Source organism: Hemitrygon akajei, chromosome 8 (genome assembly GCF_048418815.1).
Source record: "Hemitrygon akajei chromosome 8, sHemAka1.3, whole genome shotgun sequence".
NCBI lineage: Eukaryota > Metazoa > Chordata > Chondrichthyes > Myliobatiformes > Dasyatidae > Hemitrygon > Hemitrygon akajei.
Genome location: NC_133131.1, coordinates 122,090,731 through 122,103,429, shown reverse-complemented (window position 1 = coordinate 122,103,429; position 12,699 = coordinate 122,090,731). Strand labels below are relative to the sequence as shown.

The following is a 12,699-nucleotide window of genomic DNA, read 5'->3' as shown; positions in this document are numbered from 1 at the left end:
ATGTGAGAAATCAGTGCCGGTGATCTGGCCACTGTGTCTTTCCCTGGTAGGGCGACACTCTCTCTCCCACCCCCACAACAGTATCCAGAGAAGAATACCTATTACTGAGGAGAAAGGGTGCCCTGCACTGACTGTCTACTCTCTTTCCTCTCAGATGGTCACCCAGCTACCTGCAACCTGGGTGAGGTTGCCTCCCTTTAACTCTAAGCAATCCAAATGATCCTTAGTTTATCCAGTTTCAGTTCTGTACTGTGGCCTGTAAGGAGCAGCACCTGGATGCACCTCAAATAGGTGGAGGCCTCCCTGGTATCCCACATTCTTTAAGGGAAGCATATCACTGCTCTCGCAGTCATTCCCACTAGGTTATCTGTGCGATGGGAAAGGAACCTTACCTGAAACTCCATGCCAAAGCCTCAGCTCTTCACTCTAACACTGCCCCAGCTCACATAAAGGCTGTAAGATTTTCCCTAATTCTTACTATTCCCTCTGTCAATTAATTAATCAGCAGATCAATTATTAAATAACAACTTCCAAATCTGCCTCTTTTAGAGTCCTTGTAAGTAAAACTTACAGCAGGCCCTGAGACCTATCTCATTTAAACGCACGCACACACCTTTTCAGGACCTGTTTTCTGCCCCATGTGACTCTACTGAGATTATATAGTGATTTTACATTTAAAATATTGTGTACAGGACAGCTCTTCCAAAGCAATAATAACCTGTGATCAGGCACATCAAGTTTTACCAGGTGATTGCTGGGACGATTGCTAGGGAAGGCCTATATTTTTGACTTTAGAACAATGAAGACTGAACTCATTGAAATATACCAAGCTTTTAAGAAGGGGGGAATCCTTCAGCCTTTATCAGTGGATTTTCAAGACAGGAAGTGAGAGTTAGGCATGCATGATATAGAGGTATTGGGAGAAATTGAATAAAAACATTACATTGGGTTTGTGTGTTGATCAGGCATAATCCAACTGAATGGTAAAGCAGACATGAGGGAGTGAATGACCTACAACTACAGCATTCCCGAAACTAGCCAGTAGGAACTACTGGGCTGATAAACAGGAACCTAATCATGTAGTGAGGTGGAAACTCTGTAATTAAAACTCTGCCAAAGCTTAAAACGAAAACAATAAAAAAAAAGGCGAACATGTGGTAATACTCAGCTGCTGAGTTCCTCCAGCATTTGTGTGTAATACTCAGTGGATCAGCCAATCCTTCGGGCTTTTAGCTTTCATCAGAACAGATGTGTGTTAGTTACGATGACATAACCGAAGTATGGTAGTATCTCTTCTCTCCGCAAAAGCTGCCCTGCTTGCCGACGTTTCCAATAATTAGAGCAACCTAACGGAATATTAAAAACGTATAATAAGCCAAGCCTGCAGAACCACCATAAATAACACGGCAGTTTTTAAGCAGCAACCGGTTTGCGGGCCACGCCCGTCGGCAACACGGCGGAACACAGTGCGGGGTTCGTCCACCATCCTCCGGGGTGGTAGCAGACAAGCAAGGCGGTTTAAAAAAAAGACGCAGCGCTGTCAAATAGCTATTCCCATCAGCTCCGTCAATTTTTGCCCGTGTATTAATTTTTTTTAAATGAAATTGGATGCAAGGACGCGTGCGGTGTGGCTGCCGATGTCGGTGTGACGGGCCGCCCTCCCCTGGAGCCAGCAGCCGCTCGCAGCGCTCCTTCCGTGTGGAGAACACTGGGTATTAGCGAGCCGAGCCGAGCCGAGCGGAGCGGAGTGGACCCGGACCGGAGTAATGGCTTATCCTGGTTACGGAGCGGTAGGTACTGGCGCCCACACGCCGCGCCGCCCCGTCCCGTCTCGTCTCGGTCGTGTGCGTGTAGAAAGGACAGGCTTCCCTGTTGAATGGCTTTCACGGAGGCTCTATTTTAATGGAAGGAGATGGAGGAAGCAGGAAGGGGCAATTTTCATTATAACTCTTATCTAGTTATAAATCTAATTGGATCTATAAAGTTGCTTTAGATCTGTTTAAACACTTCTGCACTCCTAAGCTATTGCATTTGGATTCAATAATTTTAGTGATTTCACTTTTCGGGCTGTTAACGCCCTTGACGAGGCCGGCATTTGATGTCCATGCGTAGTTGCCCTCCTTTACCTGTGACAGATAGTGTATTGCAAGGCAGTCTCGCAAGGATCTGGTGTCAGCCAGATTGATTTATATATGGCAGACGTCTTTTCTGGAGGCATTAACTGAATTTAAATTCCACAACGGCTGAAGTGAGATTTGAGAAAGCACTTCTAAATTGTTAGTCTATAAACCTAACATCATACCATCACTGCCCTGTGTTGTTGAGCAAGGATAAATGGACTTAAAGTGTGTGTGTGTGTGTGTTCATAAGTGGTCTTCCGTGGTGGACCATTACCTCTCTTGCAGCTCTGAGCTGGTCAGTGTGGAACCTACAGCTTTTGCATAGTTGGGTTAGGAAGTGTTTGATGATAATGGATGGATACTAGGGGGCACTACATTCTTTATTCTGGGCTTCTGCACGTTCAGTGCCATCTTAAGTGTTGCTGCCTCACTGTAAAGAGAGATGGGCCTAGTTTTCCCACAGATCAATGGGGGTATTACACTTTGTCTGGTAGGCCTTAAGAGCATCCTTGATTTGCTTCTTTTAATAATCTCTTGCTGTGACAGAACTTGGAGTACTGTGTAAGGCTTGAGAGTCTGATGTTTCAGACAGTGGGACTGGGAGTAAGCTCCATTCCACACCAACACTATTGTTGCTACTGTAAGGTCTCGTTCATTGCATTGTCCAACACAGAAGCTCTTGCTTCTTTGTTTTAGTTTTGGATCTGGTGGCTGAACTGTTTGTGCTGCTTCACCTGAATATGTTTAGCCCTGGGAAATCTTCCTTTACCAAGTGCACACTTATATCATGATCTGACTTGTGCCTCCCTTACCTCCATGCCACACAACTATGAAATGATTTGACAGGCTTCACTTTGCCATTGTGTCTGGACGTGCCATTGTTCTCTCTTGAATTCTCTAATCAGTCCTAATTTTTCTAAGAGTGATTTGAAACTGGAACTTCAGATACCCTGTCATGCAGGGTTTGAAGAGGTATATTCAGTTAGTTTAATAGTATTTAGTAATCTGTAATTTGGTGAGCAACCTGAAGGATAATATTAATTTGATTGTAGGTGTCCTTTAGGGTTATTTATTGAATACTCTGGACCGTTTCTACAGATTGGAGACTAACAAATTAAGAAAGTGAGGATCTACAAATCAGTTATCCCAACATTTGTAGAATTCCAAAGTCACTTATAAAAGTTCAAGTAACAAAATACTTTAACAAGATTGGACAAGTCAGTATGGGTTTGTTATGATTGTGATTCACACCCATCAGCTTCTCCATGAGTTAAAAGTTTTTATTCATTATAACAAATGGATTTTTTGGGGGGATCTTCTTGATAGAGTCTCCTAAACTCTTGAGTACATTAAAATTTTACACTCAAGGCCAGTGGTAATAGTAAATGATTCAATACAATTTTAATAGCTGCAGTGACATTGCTTGTTTCAATATTTTGTCAGAGAAATTATTCCATTGAAACACATACTTATAATTAGAGCACACCATAACAGGGCACTTATGAATGTTCAAACACCATTGTTGGAACAAAATAATTCACATAGATGGTGTAAAAGCTTCTCATAGCAGAGAGCCAGATGTTTAAGGTTAGTGTTGTGAGGGCTAACTCACTGAGTGCACTAATATCTCAGTTATTGGTAGAGCAAAATGACTACCATATTTGATATGGCAAGTGATGAAATTTAGTCTGGTCTGGCGGTCCTCCTTGATCTCTAGAAGAAGAGTGCACAGTAATTTAGCTGCAAGTGTGTTGTTTAATGTAGAGGTCAATTAACATAAATTAAGTGTCTTATTTTGACTGTTGAAGAGCAGAAAATCTTGTGGTCAGTTGAGGTTACAAATCATCTTAAGCTGCCTGTAGATGCTCTGTAGCTGCCTTTTAATTTCAAAACTGATTTCGGTTTTACTTTACATTTAAACAAATTTTAATTTTGAGGTCTGGTTGGTACTTGTTTGGGTTGCTACCTGCTGCACCATGACCTTGAATATGCCCCATGAGTGACAATTTCTTTACAGATTTTTTGAACTGGAAATCATGCTTAACAAACCTACGGGAATTACTTTGAGTATTTAGCTTGTAGAAAGGCTAAGGGAGAAAGAGGGGAACTGTGCATTTTGATTTTTAAAAAATTTTTGATAAAGTTTACAAGAATTAGTATGCAGAGTTGAAGTATGTGGGATTAGCAGTAATATATTGGCATAGATAGATCAAGAGTTGATTATTGACAGGAAACATTAAGTACGAATAGAAGGATATTTTTCTACGTGTATATTTGGATAAGGGAACAAAATGTAAAATCTTGGCAGATGAACACAAAGCTGGGTGGGATGGTGCAAAATATGAGCTGTAGGGAGGATGCATATGGAAATAGAAAATGCTGGGAAACTTTGCAGGAAAGATAAATAGTGTTTGGAGTATGTGATCTTTTAGAGCTGGGTGAGTGAGCACATGCATGGGAGATGCTGTTTAATGTGGATAAAGGCAAGGCTTTCGGGTGAAAACAGGATGACATTATTATCTGACTAACGATATTAGGGTGAGATGGACTTCTATGCCCCTGGGTACCAACCACTCCGTAAAAGTAAGTGTTCAGGAGCGGCAACCATTTGGGAAGACAAATGATGTTTTGCTCTTGTTACATGAGGATAAGAATACAAAATGGATATCACAGCAAGTTAATGAAGTGTTGTCTCCACAGTGTTTGTCATCAACAAAACCTTGCAAACATCAGTTCTCATTTTTCTCTCTAATTATCTTGGGTTAAATGTTATTTCCAGGGTATTTCCACCATTCATGTCAAAATTGCTGGTTGTTTAAATGCAGAGGACTTATTTCTGTTTCCCTCTAGTGAATAGCTGAAGGAATGTTTATGGTTGTTTTTTTTGCCAGTTCACATCCTTTAAGATATTTAAACTACTTTCTTCCTACCCTGGTAAAATCTAACATGACTTGCTGTTGTATTAAGTGCAACTTTAAAAAAAAACTTCCTTTTTTTTAAAAAAAAACACCTCACAATCTGCTATTGCAGTGTGATTTTTTTTTAAAGGGGTCTTTTGGGCCTCTCAAATATCGGACTTGAAAATAAGCGGTGTTTTTGCTTGCTTTTCCTAATTTGGTTTGTGTTAGTTTGTGGTTTGCTGTTCAGAGTTCTCACTTCTGAGATCCCCAAAATGAACATTTTTAAATAAAGTCATAATAAACAAAGGGAGGCAGGTTTTTGCTTGTAAGTGTTGACCAGGTTGTCATTTCTGAATTTTTATCAGTGCTTGTAATGTCCTTGAGGACTTTGCAGCACTGGAGGGATACAGAGAAGGTTTATAAGAATGTGTTAAAACTGCAAAGGTTTTAGGCAGTATTGGCTAGGCAATGGGTGTAAAGCAGGGGTTCCCAACTTCGGGTGCCTGCACCCCCAGGGGGAGCGAGATGGCATTTCAGGGGGTGCGACAAAGAGTGGCTTGTGTCCTTGAGTGATGAGTCACGAGTCATCACTCAGCCAGCTGCCAGTGTGCCTTGAGAAGTGGTAGTAACGTTTGTCCCAAGCACGCTCCAGTCTCCTGCTGCCTGAGTCGAGAGAGACGTAAACTCACTCCAGTCTCCGGCTGCCTGAGTCAGCGTTGAGGATTCTCATCAGTGTTACCTGGGAGTTACACCTCAGAGTTGAGGAGTCTCATCAATGTTAGCTAGAAGGTTACGTCTAGTTAATGAGTTAAAAATCATCTCATAATCCCAAAATCTTAATACATCCCAAATCAACCATCGAGTAATGACTTCGTATTAGAACCAAACCCGCAGACAGTAGGTAAATTATTCAATTATAAAAATTTTTAAAGCCGCATTTTGATTAAAATGTAGCTGAAGTCATTCATTCTTATTTATCTCAATTCATTTAAAAAGTTTTTGAATTTCAAAGGTTTTTTTCCTCTTAGAAGGTTTTTTTTCTTGAATCATTGATAATTTTGAATTGTATTAGTTGAGGAGGTATCATGATTAGCACCGAGGACTTTGAGTCGTATGATGGGAGTTCATATCTCCGGTAATCATCGGAAATAGGTGTGTAAATTCAGTACCGGGTAGCCTAATAAGTTGCGTCACATCCCCCTAGCATTTCCACCTGACAATTTATCTTGGCGTAACTGCAGATAATATCGTAATATAATATTTGAAAGCGTATTTCCCGCGATACTTTGCTGTAGGCGTGTCTGGTTGAGTAAAGCGGTCATCCCCGACTTAGTCAGATAGTTTTTCTCATATTAGCTCATATTTTTCTCTTTACCCTTAACCCTTCATTAACCCTTCATCATGTCAAAAAGAAGGAAATGGAATGATGACTATGTGTGCTTTGGTTTCACTTGCACAACAGGAAATGATGGCTTGCAAAAACCCCAATGCATTCTTTGTAGTTGTGTTTTCCATCTCAAATCTGAAGCCATCCAAACTTCAAGAGCACTTCAAGAACAAGCATGGCGGAGCTGATGTTGAAAGACATGATGTTGGGTCATTGAAAGGCAAAAGAGCTCGTTTTGATTCACAAGGAACTCTTCCAAAATTAGGTTTTGTTTCTGTTGAAAAACCACTACTTCTTGCTTCATACCAAGTGCCGTATAAAGTGGCCAAGTCCAAGAAGCCCCATACAATTGCGGAAGATCTCATCAAGCCATGTGCACTGGAAATGGCAACAGTTATCCTGGGCAAAGAAGCAAGAAAAAAATTTGAACAGGTGCCCCTATCAAATAATGTCATTCACAACTGAATCAGTGATTTGAGTGAAGATATTTTGGACCAAGTCATCTCAGATGTCAGAGCTAGCCCTCTTAAAATCTTTATTCAGTTGGATGAGTCAACTGATGTCTCCAGTTGTAGTCAACATTAGTGAGGTATGTCAATGATGGTGCTGTGAAGGAAGATTTCCTGTTTTGTAAAGATCTGAAAACAAACACAACTGCAAAGGATGTGATGCAGCTGGTGAAAGAATTCTTTGCCTAACATGATTTAGATATCAAAGTCATTGGTTCTGTGTGCACTGATGGGGCACCTGCAATGCTTGGAAATAAATCTGTCTTTTCTGCATTGATGAAGAAGGAGATTCCAGACTTGCAAGTTACCCATTGTTTTCTTCATTGACATGCTTTGGCATCAAAAACATTGCCTTCAAATTTGAAGAAGGTCCTTGATACTTGTGTGAAGATCATCAACTGGATCAAGGGGCGTGCTTTGAACCATCGCATCTTCAAATCATTTTGTGAGGATCTGGGAAGTGAGCATTCAGTTTTGTTTTTCCACACAGAAATCAGTTGGTTGTCACGAGGACAAGCTTTAACCCACTTCATTGAACTGCGGGAAGAAATCAAAGTTTTTCTGAAGGAGCATGAATGTGATCTAGTTGGGGCAATAGAATCACAAGAATTTGCCCAAATGCTGGCTTACTTAGCTGACATTTTCACTTGTATGAATAACCTGAGTGTTTCTCTACAAAGGAAAAGGGACAAACATATTGAAGGCTTGTGAAAAGTTGAATGCCTTCAAAGAAAAGTTACATCTTTGGCATTGAAGGATGGAAAGAGGCAGTCTCTCAAATTTTCCTTCACTAGAAGAGATGGTTGATGATGCTGGATCCATAACTCCTACTGTGCGTGAAGAAATTGTGGCTCATTTGGAAATGCAGTCAGAATTGTTTGATGGATATTTTGCTGCTGGAGACCTGAAGATTTCAGAAGAATGTTTCATGAATCCATACTTCTACAATTTGGAGAAAATGTCAGATGATGAAAAGCTGAAGGAAGATCTTATTGATTTGCGGACAAATCGAGCTCTTGAAATGCAATTTGAAAGCAAGACTTTGGAGGAGTTTTGGTGTGCAGCACCGGATATGTTCTGAAGACTGGTGGAAAAGCACTCCGTGTCCTCATTCCATTTTCAGCAACATACTTGTGTGAATCTGGATTCAGTTCTCTTTTGTCAATCAAGACAAAATCTAGGAATCGCCTGAATCCACAGGCAGACCTGCCGATCGCAGTCAGCAAGAAAGTTCCACGTTTTGACAAAATCATGAATGAGAAGCAGGAGCAAAGTAGTCATTGAATTTTATGTTCACAGTTGGGATTGATTTTACTGTTTACATTTTTTTCTGATTAAATTGGAATCTAATTGCTCAATTTATATTTGCATTTTATGCACTTGAGTTAAAAGCTTATTTTTTTAAGTTCAATTTGTTCACCCGCAGTATTATATGTGGTTCAAAAATTAGAAATTAGACTTCTTCATCTTCAAATGTGATATTACTTTTGTAGGAGGTGCGAACATTAATCAAACATTTCCTAGGGGTATGGGGCATAGAAAAGGTTGGGAACCACTGGTGTAAAGGGTGAAGAGTGATTTAATCCAGTTACAAAAGAAAGCCCTTTCTTATGCATAGCAAAAGAAAAACTGATCAAAGGGTCAAACTGTAGAGGCAACAAAGATGGTCATTATTTTGAATCAAGACCCTGCCCAAGTACAGGCTGTGAATAAGAGATTCTTAATGTACTTTCTTATTCATTGCCTGCCTGTTTTTTAAACTCTTTCCTTTGACAAGGAATACAGTAATTTGGAGCAAAGTTTTAACTAGGAGGAGGGTGTTTGAAAGGTGAAGGCAGAAAACTTTATCACATTTTAAAATGCCTGCATTGGCACCTGATGTTCTGTACTTTACAAGGTTTGTGATGTCAAAGTTCAATATTGAAAATTCAAAGTAAATTTATTATCAAAGTACGTATATGTTATCAAATTCTACCTTGAGATCCATTTTCTTGCAGGCATTTACAGGAAAAAGGAAATGTAATTGAATTTTACAAAAAAACTATACATGAACAGACAAAGATTGACAAATACCAATGTGTAACAGAAGAAAAACTTCAAATAATACTGAGAACGAGCTGTAAAAAGCCCTTGAAAGTTAGGTCGCATCTGGAGTATTTCATATAGTTCTTAACTCCCTACTATAGGAAGGATTTTGAGGCTTTGAAGATGGTGCAGAAGAGGTTTACTGGGATGCTGCCTGGTTTAGAGGGCATGTGCTGTCATGAGAGGCTGGATAAACGGTTTGTTTGGAGTGCCGGAGAGTGAGGGGAAATCTGATAGAGGTTTACAAGATTATGAGAGGCATAGATAGAGTGGACCGAGAATATCTGTTCCCCAGGGTTGAAATGTCTAGCCCCAGAGGGCATCTATTGAAGGCGAGAAGGGGTAGATTCAAGGCGGATGTGAGGCTAAGTTTTTTTTACTCGGAGCCATGGATGTCTGGAATGCACTGTCTGCTATGGTGGTAGAGGCAAATACATTGGAGGCTTTCAGGAGATGTTTGGATAAGCACATGGATGTAAGGAAGATGGAGGAATAAGGACATAGTGTAGGTAGGAGGGAATAGTGTGTGGGTGTTTTTGATTTGCTCTATTAGCTGGTTCAGCACAACATTGTGGGCTGAATGGCCTGCTCCTGTGGTGTACTCTTCTATGTTCTGTCATCTATGTGAGCATGTAAGTCATAGAATCAGTTCAGAGTAGGAGTAAATGAAGTTATCCATGCCAGTTCAGGAGCTTAATAGTTGTAAGGTACCGTAGATGTTGGATTATAAGCCGCTACTTTTTTCCCACATTTTGAACAGCTTTGAACACTGCGGCCTTTAATACGGTGCGGCTAATGCATGATTTTTTTCATGCCGCCAAAAACATTTTGCCTCGTAACAGTAGACCAATAAAATTGATGAGTAGTTCACAGAGGTCCAATGAAATTGTACGATAAATCAAGCGCACTTTCACAATTAAATTATTGTAAATCAGTCATTTGTACTCACCCTCATCAACATGGAAAACACTCGAAGAAAAGCATTGTGCTGCCTTTATGGCAGTTATTTAGTTTATAATATTTTCGCTTATTAATTCATTTTCTAGTTAAAGTTAGAAGTGTTTTAACTATATTTGTTTTCTGTACTACATTGCGGGATGCTATGACGTCACACCCGGTTTCGCCGCGTCTTGTGGGAAAAATGCCGTTTGCGATAAACGGGAAGGTGGGGGGCGAGCGCATTACGCGAGCAGCATTAGATCTGAGCGAACGCTGCTTTTAAGTTAAAGGCGATCAATAACTTTTCCTGGTAGGCTGCAGTATATATATTTTTTACCAGTCGTTAGGAGATATTGGAATGTTGTTCAGTAAAAAAGTATACGCAACGTATATTTAAAAGTAGCCGCGTTACAGGCACGGTTCGAAAAAAAGCATTTGCAATATGTATTTGTTTATGTTACCATATGGATTTAATTAAAAGTTAAAAAATCCTCACGTGTAATATCTTTCTGTGTAAATATCTCATATTACAACGTGGGACACCTGCGGCCGAAAATCCGGTGCGGCCTGTACAAGTACAAAATTGATTTTCTTTCTAAAATTAGAGCCAGCGGCTTTTAATCAGGTGCGCTCTGTAGTCCGGAATCTACGGTAATAACTGTTCCTGAATTTGGTGCTGTGGAATTGAGGCTTCTGTACTTACTGCCTGATGGTAGTAGCAAAGGGAGGCATCACCTGGATGGTGGGGTCCTTTGATGGATGCTGCTTATATGTGGTAGTGAGCCCGGTAAATACATTCAATGGTGGGGATGGCTTTGCCTATGATGGACTGGGCCACCTTTTGTAGTGTTGAACTATATTGATTTTAGCATTCTGAATATCATCTGTAGTATCTAAAGCTTTATTGTAAAATATCATCTGACCTTTATTTGCCTTGGTCATTTTTCTCTGTTCTTCTGAGAACAGTGTTTCTATCCTGAAGTTGACTGTAGAGAGGGAAATCAAATAGAGAGAGCCCAGATTTCGATGGTTATTCAGCCAAATGAACTAATCTTTCTGTTTATTTTTGGGGCGCTGAAGTACTTTAAAGTTCAGATGTTTCTGCTGAGTTAGCATCGATGAGGTTCAGATGTGAGTCTTCCCGGTCTGCATTACAGGCTAATTCATCTATGTTGTGATTTCTATCTTTCATAAAACTCTATGGTTTTCTACCTATGTGGAGCAAGTCAAAATTAATTGTTATAATCTCAATTAAATAGAGTGAGCAGCATAACATTTGTACTGTGAAGACACATACATGAGATCTGCCTGAAGATACACAAGTTAAAATACCTTCATTCTGAGGTCCATTGTGTTTTATTGTAAGTTTTGTAATGGTGCCAAAAAAATTCCAATCCACATTCGCTGGCAATATTTTGCATATGTATTAACAGGTGTGGCTTTTTTTTACTGTTGATTTTTTAAAATGCCATGCCCGATAAGAACAAGGTAATAAAGGGGAATTAAGAAATGAGTCAAGCAAGTGAAAACAGGTGGTAATGTGTGTTCAACACTGTTCTCTCATCTCTGGAAACTGAGTTTTAGTCAAGTCTTGACTGACCTGTTGTAAGTCTTCCTTTTTAAGGTTTAAAGATTATGTGAGATGGAGAGGTATTCCAGAAGACCATAAGTATAGAAGCAGAATTAGGCCATATGGCCTGTTGAGTCAGTTCTGCCATTTTTCCTCTCAGCCACAATCTCCTGCTTTCTCCCCGTATCCCTTCATGCCATTCTCTGCCTTAAATATATACAACAGACTTGGCCTCCACAGCTGCCTGTGGGAACAGATTCACCACTCTTCTGGTTCAAGAAATTCCTAATCATCTCTGTTCTAAAAGGACAACCCTCTATTCTGAGGCAGTGTCCTCTGGTCTTAGACTCTCCCACCATAGGAAACATCCTCTCCACATCCACTCTATCAAGGCCTTCCACCTTTGATAGGTTTCAAGTGGGTCAGCCTTCATTCTTCTGAATTCAATTGAATCCAGGCCCAGAGCCGTCAAATGATCTCCATTTGATAAGCCATTCAATCCTGGAATTATTTTCACGAACCTCTCCAGTTTTAGTACATCCTTTTTTAGATAAGGAACCCAAAACTGCTCACTATACTCCCAAGTGAGGTTTCACCGGTGCTTTATAAAGTCTCAACATTACATCCTTGCTTTTATACTCTAGTCCTCTTGAAATGAATGCTTACTTTGCATTTGCATTCCTCACCACAGATTCAACCTGTAAATTAACCTTTAGGGAATCCCACACGAGGCCTCCCAATTACAAACGAGAAAATCTGCAAGTGTTGGAAATCCAAGCAACACATACAAAATGCTGGAGTGACTCAGCAGGCATCTATGGAAATGAGTACGGTTGACGTTTCAGGCTAAGACCTTCATGAAGGGTCTCGTCCCAAAAGATCGACGGTTCTATTTTTCCATAGATGCTGCTTGGCCAGCTCAGTTCTTCCAGCATTTTGTGTGTGTTAGGACTCCCAAGTCTGTTTGTACTTCAGTTTTTGGATTTTCTGTCATTTAGAAAATAGTCAACCCTTCCTTCTACCAAAGTGCATGACCATACACTTCCGAAGACTATATTCCATCTGCCATGTCTTTGTCCATTCTCCTAATCTGTCTAAGCCCTTCTGTAGCCCCTCTACTTCCTCAAAACTACCTGTCCCTCCACCTATTTTTTTTATTGTCTGCAAACTTTGCAACAAAGCAATCAAC

The 12,699-nt window shown here is 40.2% G+C and overlaps 1 protein-coding gene across 1 annotated transcript in view; it reads left to right on the top strand.

Moving 5' to 3' along the window:
* The first annotated feature begins 1,498 nt into the window (after positions 1–1,498).
* Positions 1,499–12,699, top strand: part of LOC140732215 (sorcin-like) — a 48,770-nt gene continuing 37,569 nt past the window's right edge. Inside the window, exon 1 of the mRNA XM_073054509.1 lies at positions 1,499–1,790. Within this exon, the coding sequence (XP_072910610.1) occupies positions 1,767–1,790 (24 nt within the window). The 5' untranslated portion in view covers positions 1,499–1,766. The remainder of the gene's footprint in view (positions 1,791–12,699) is intronic.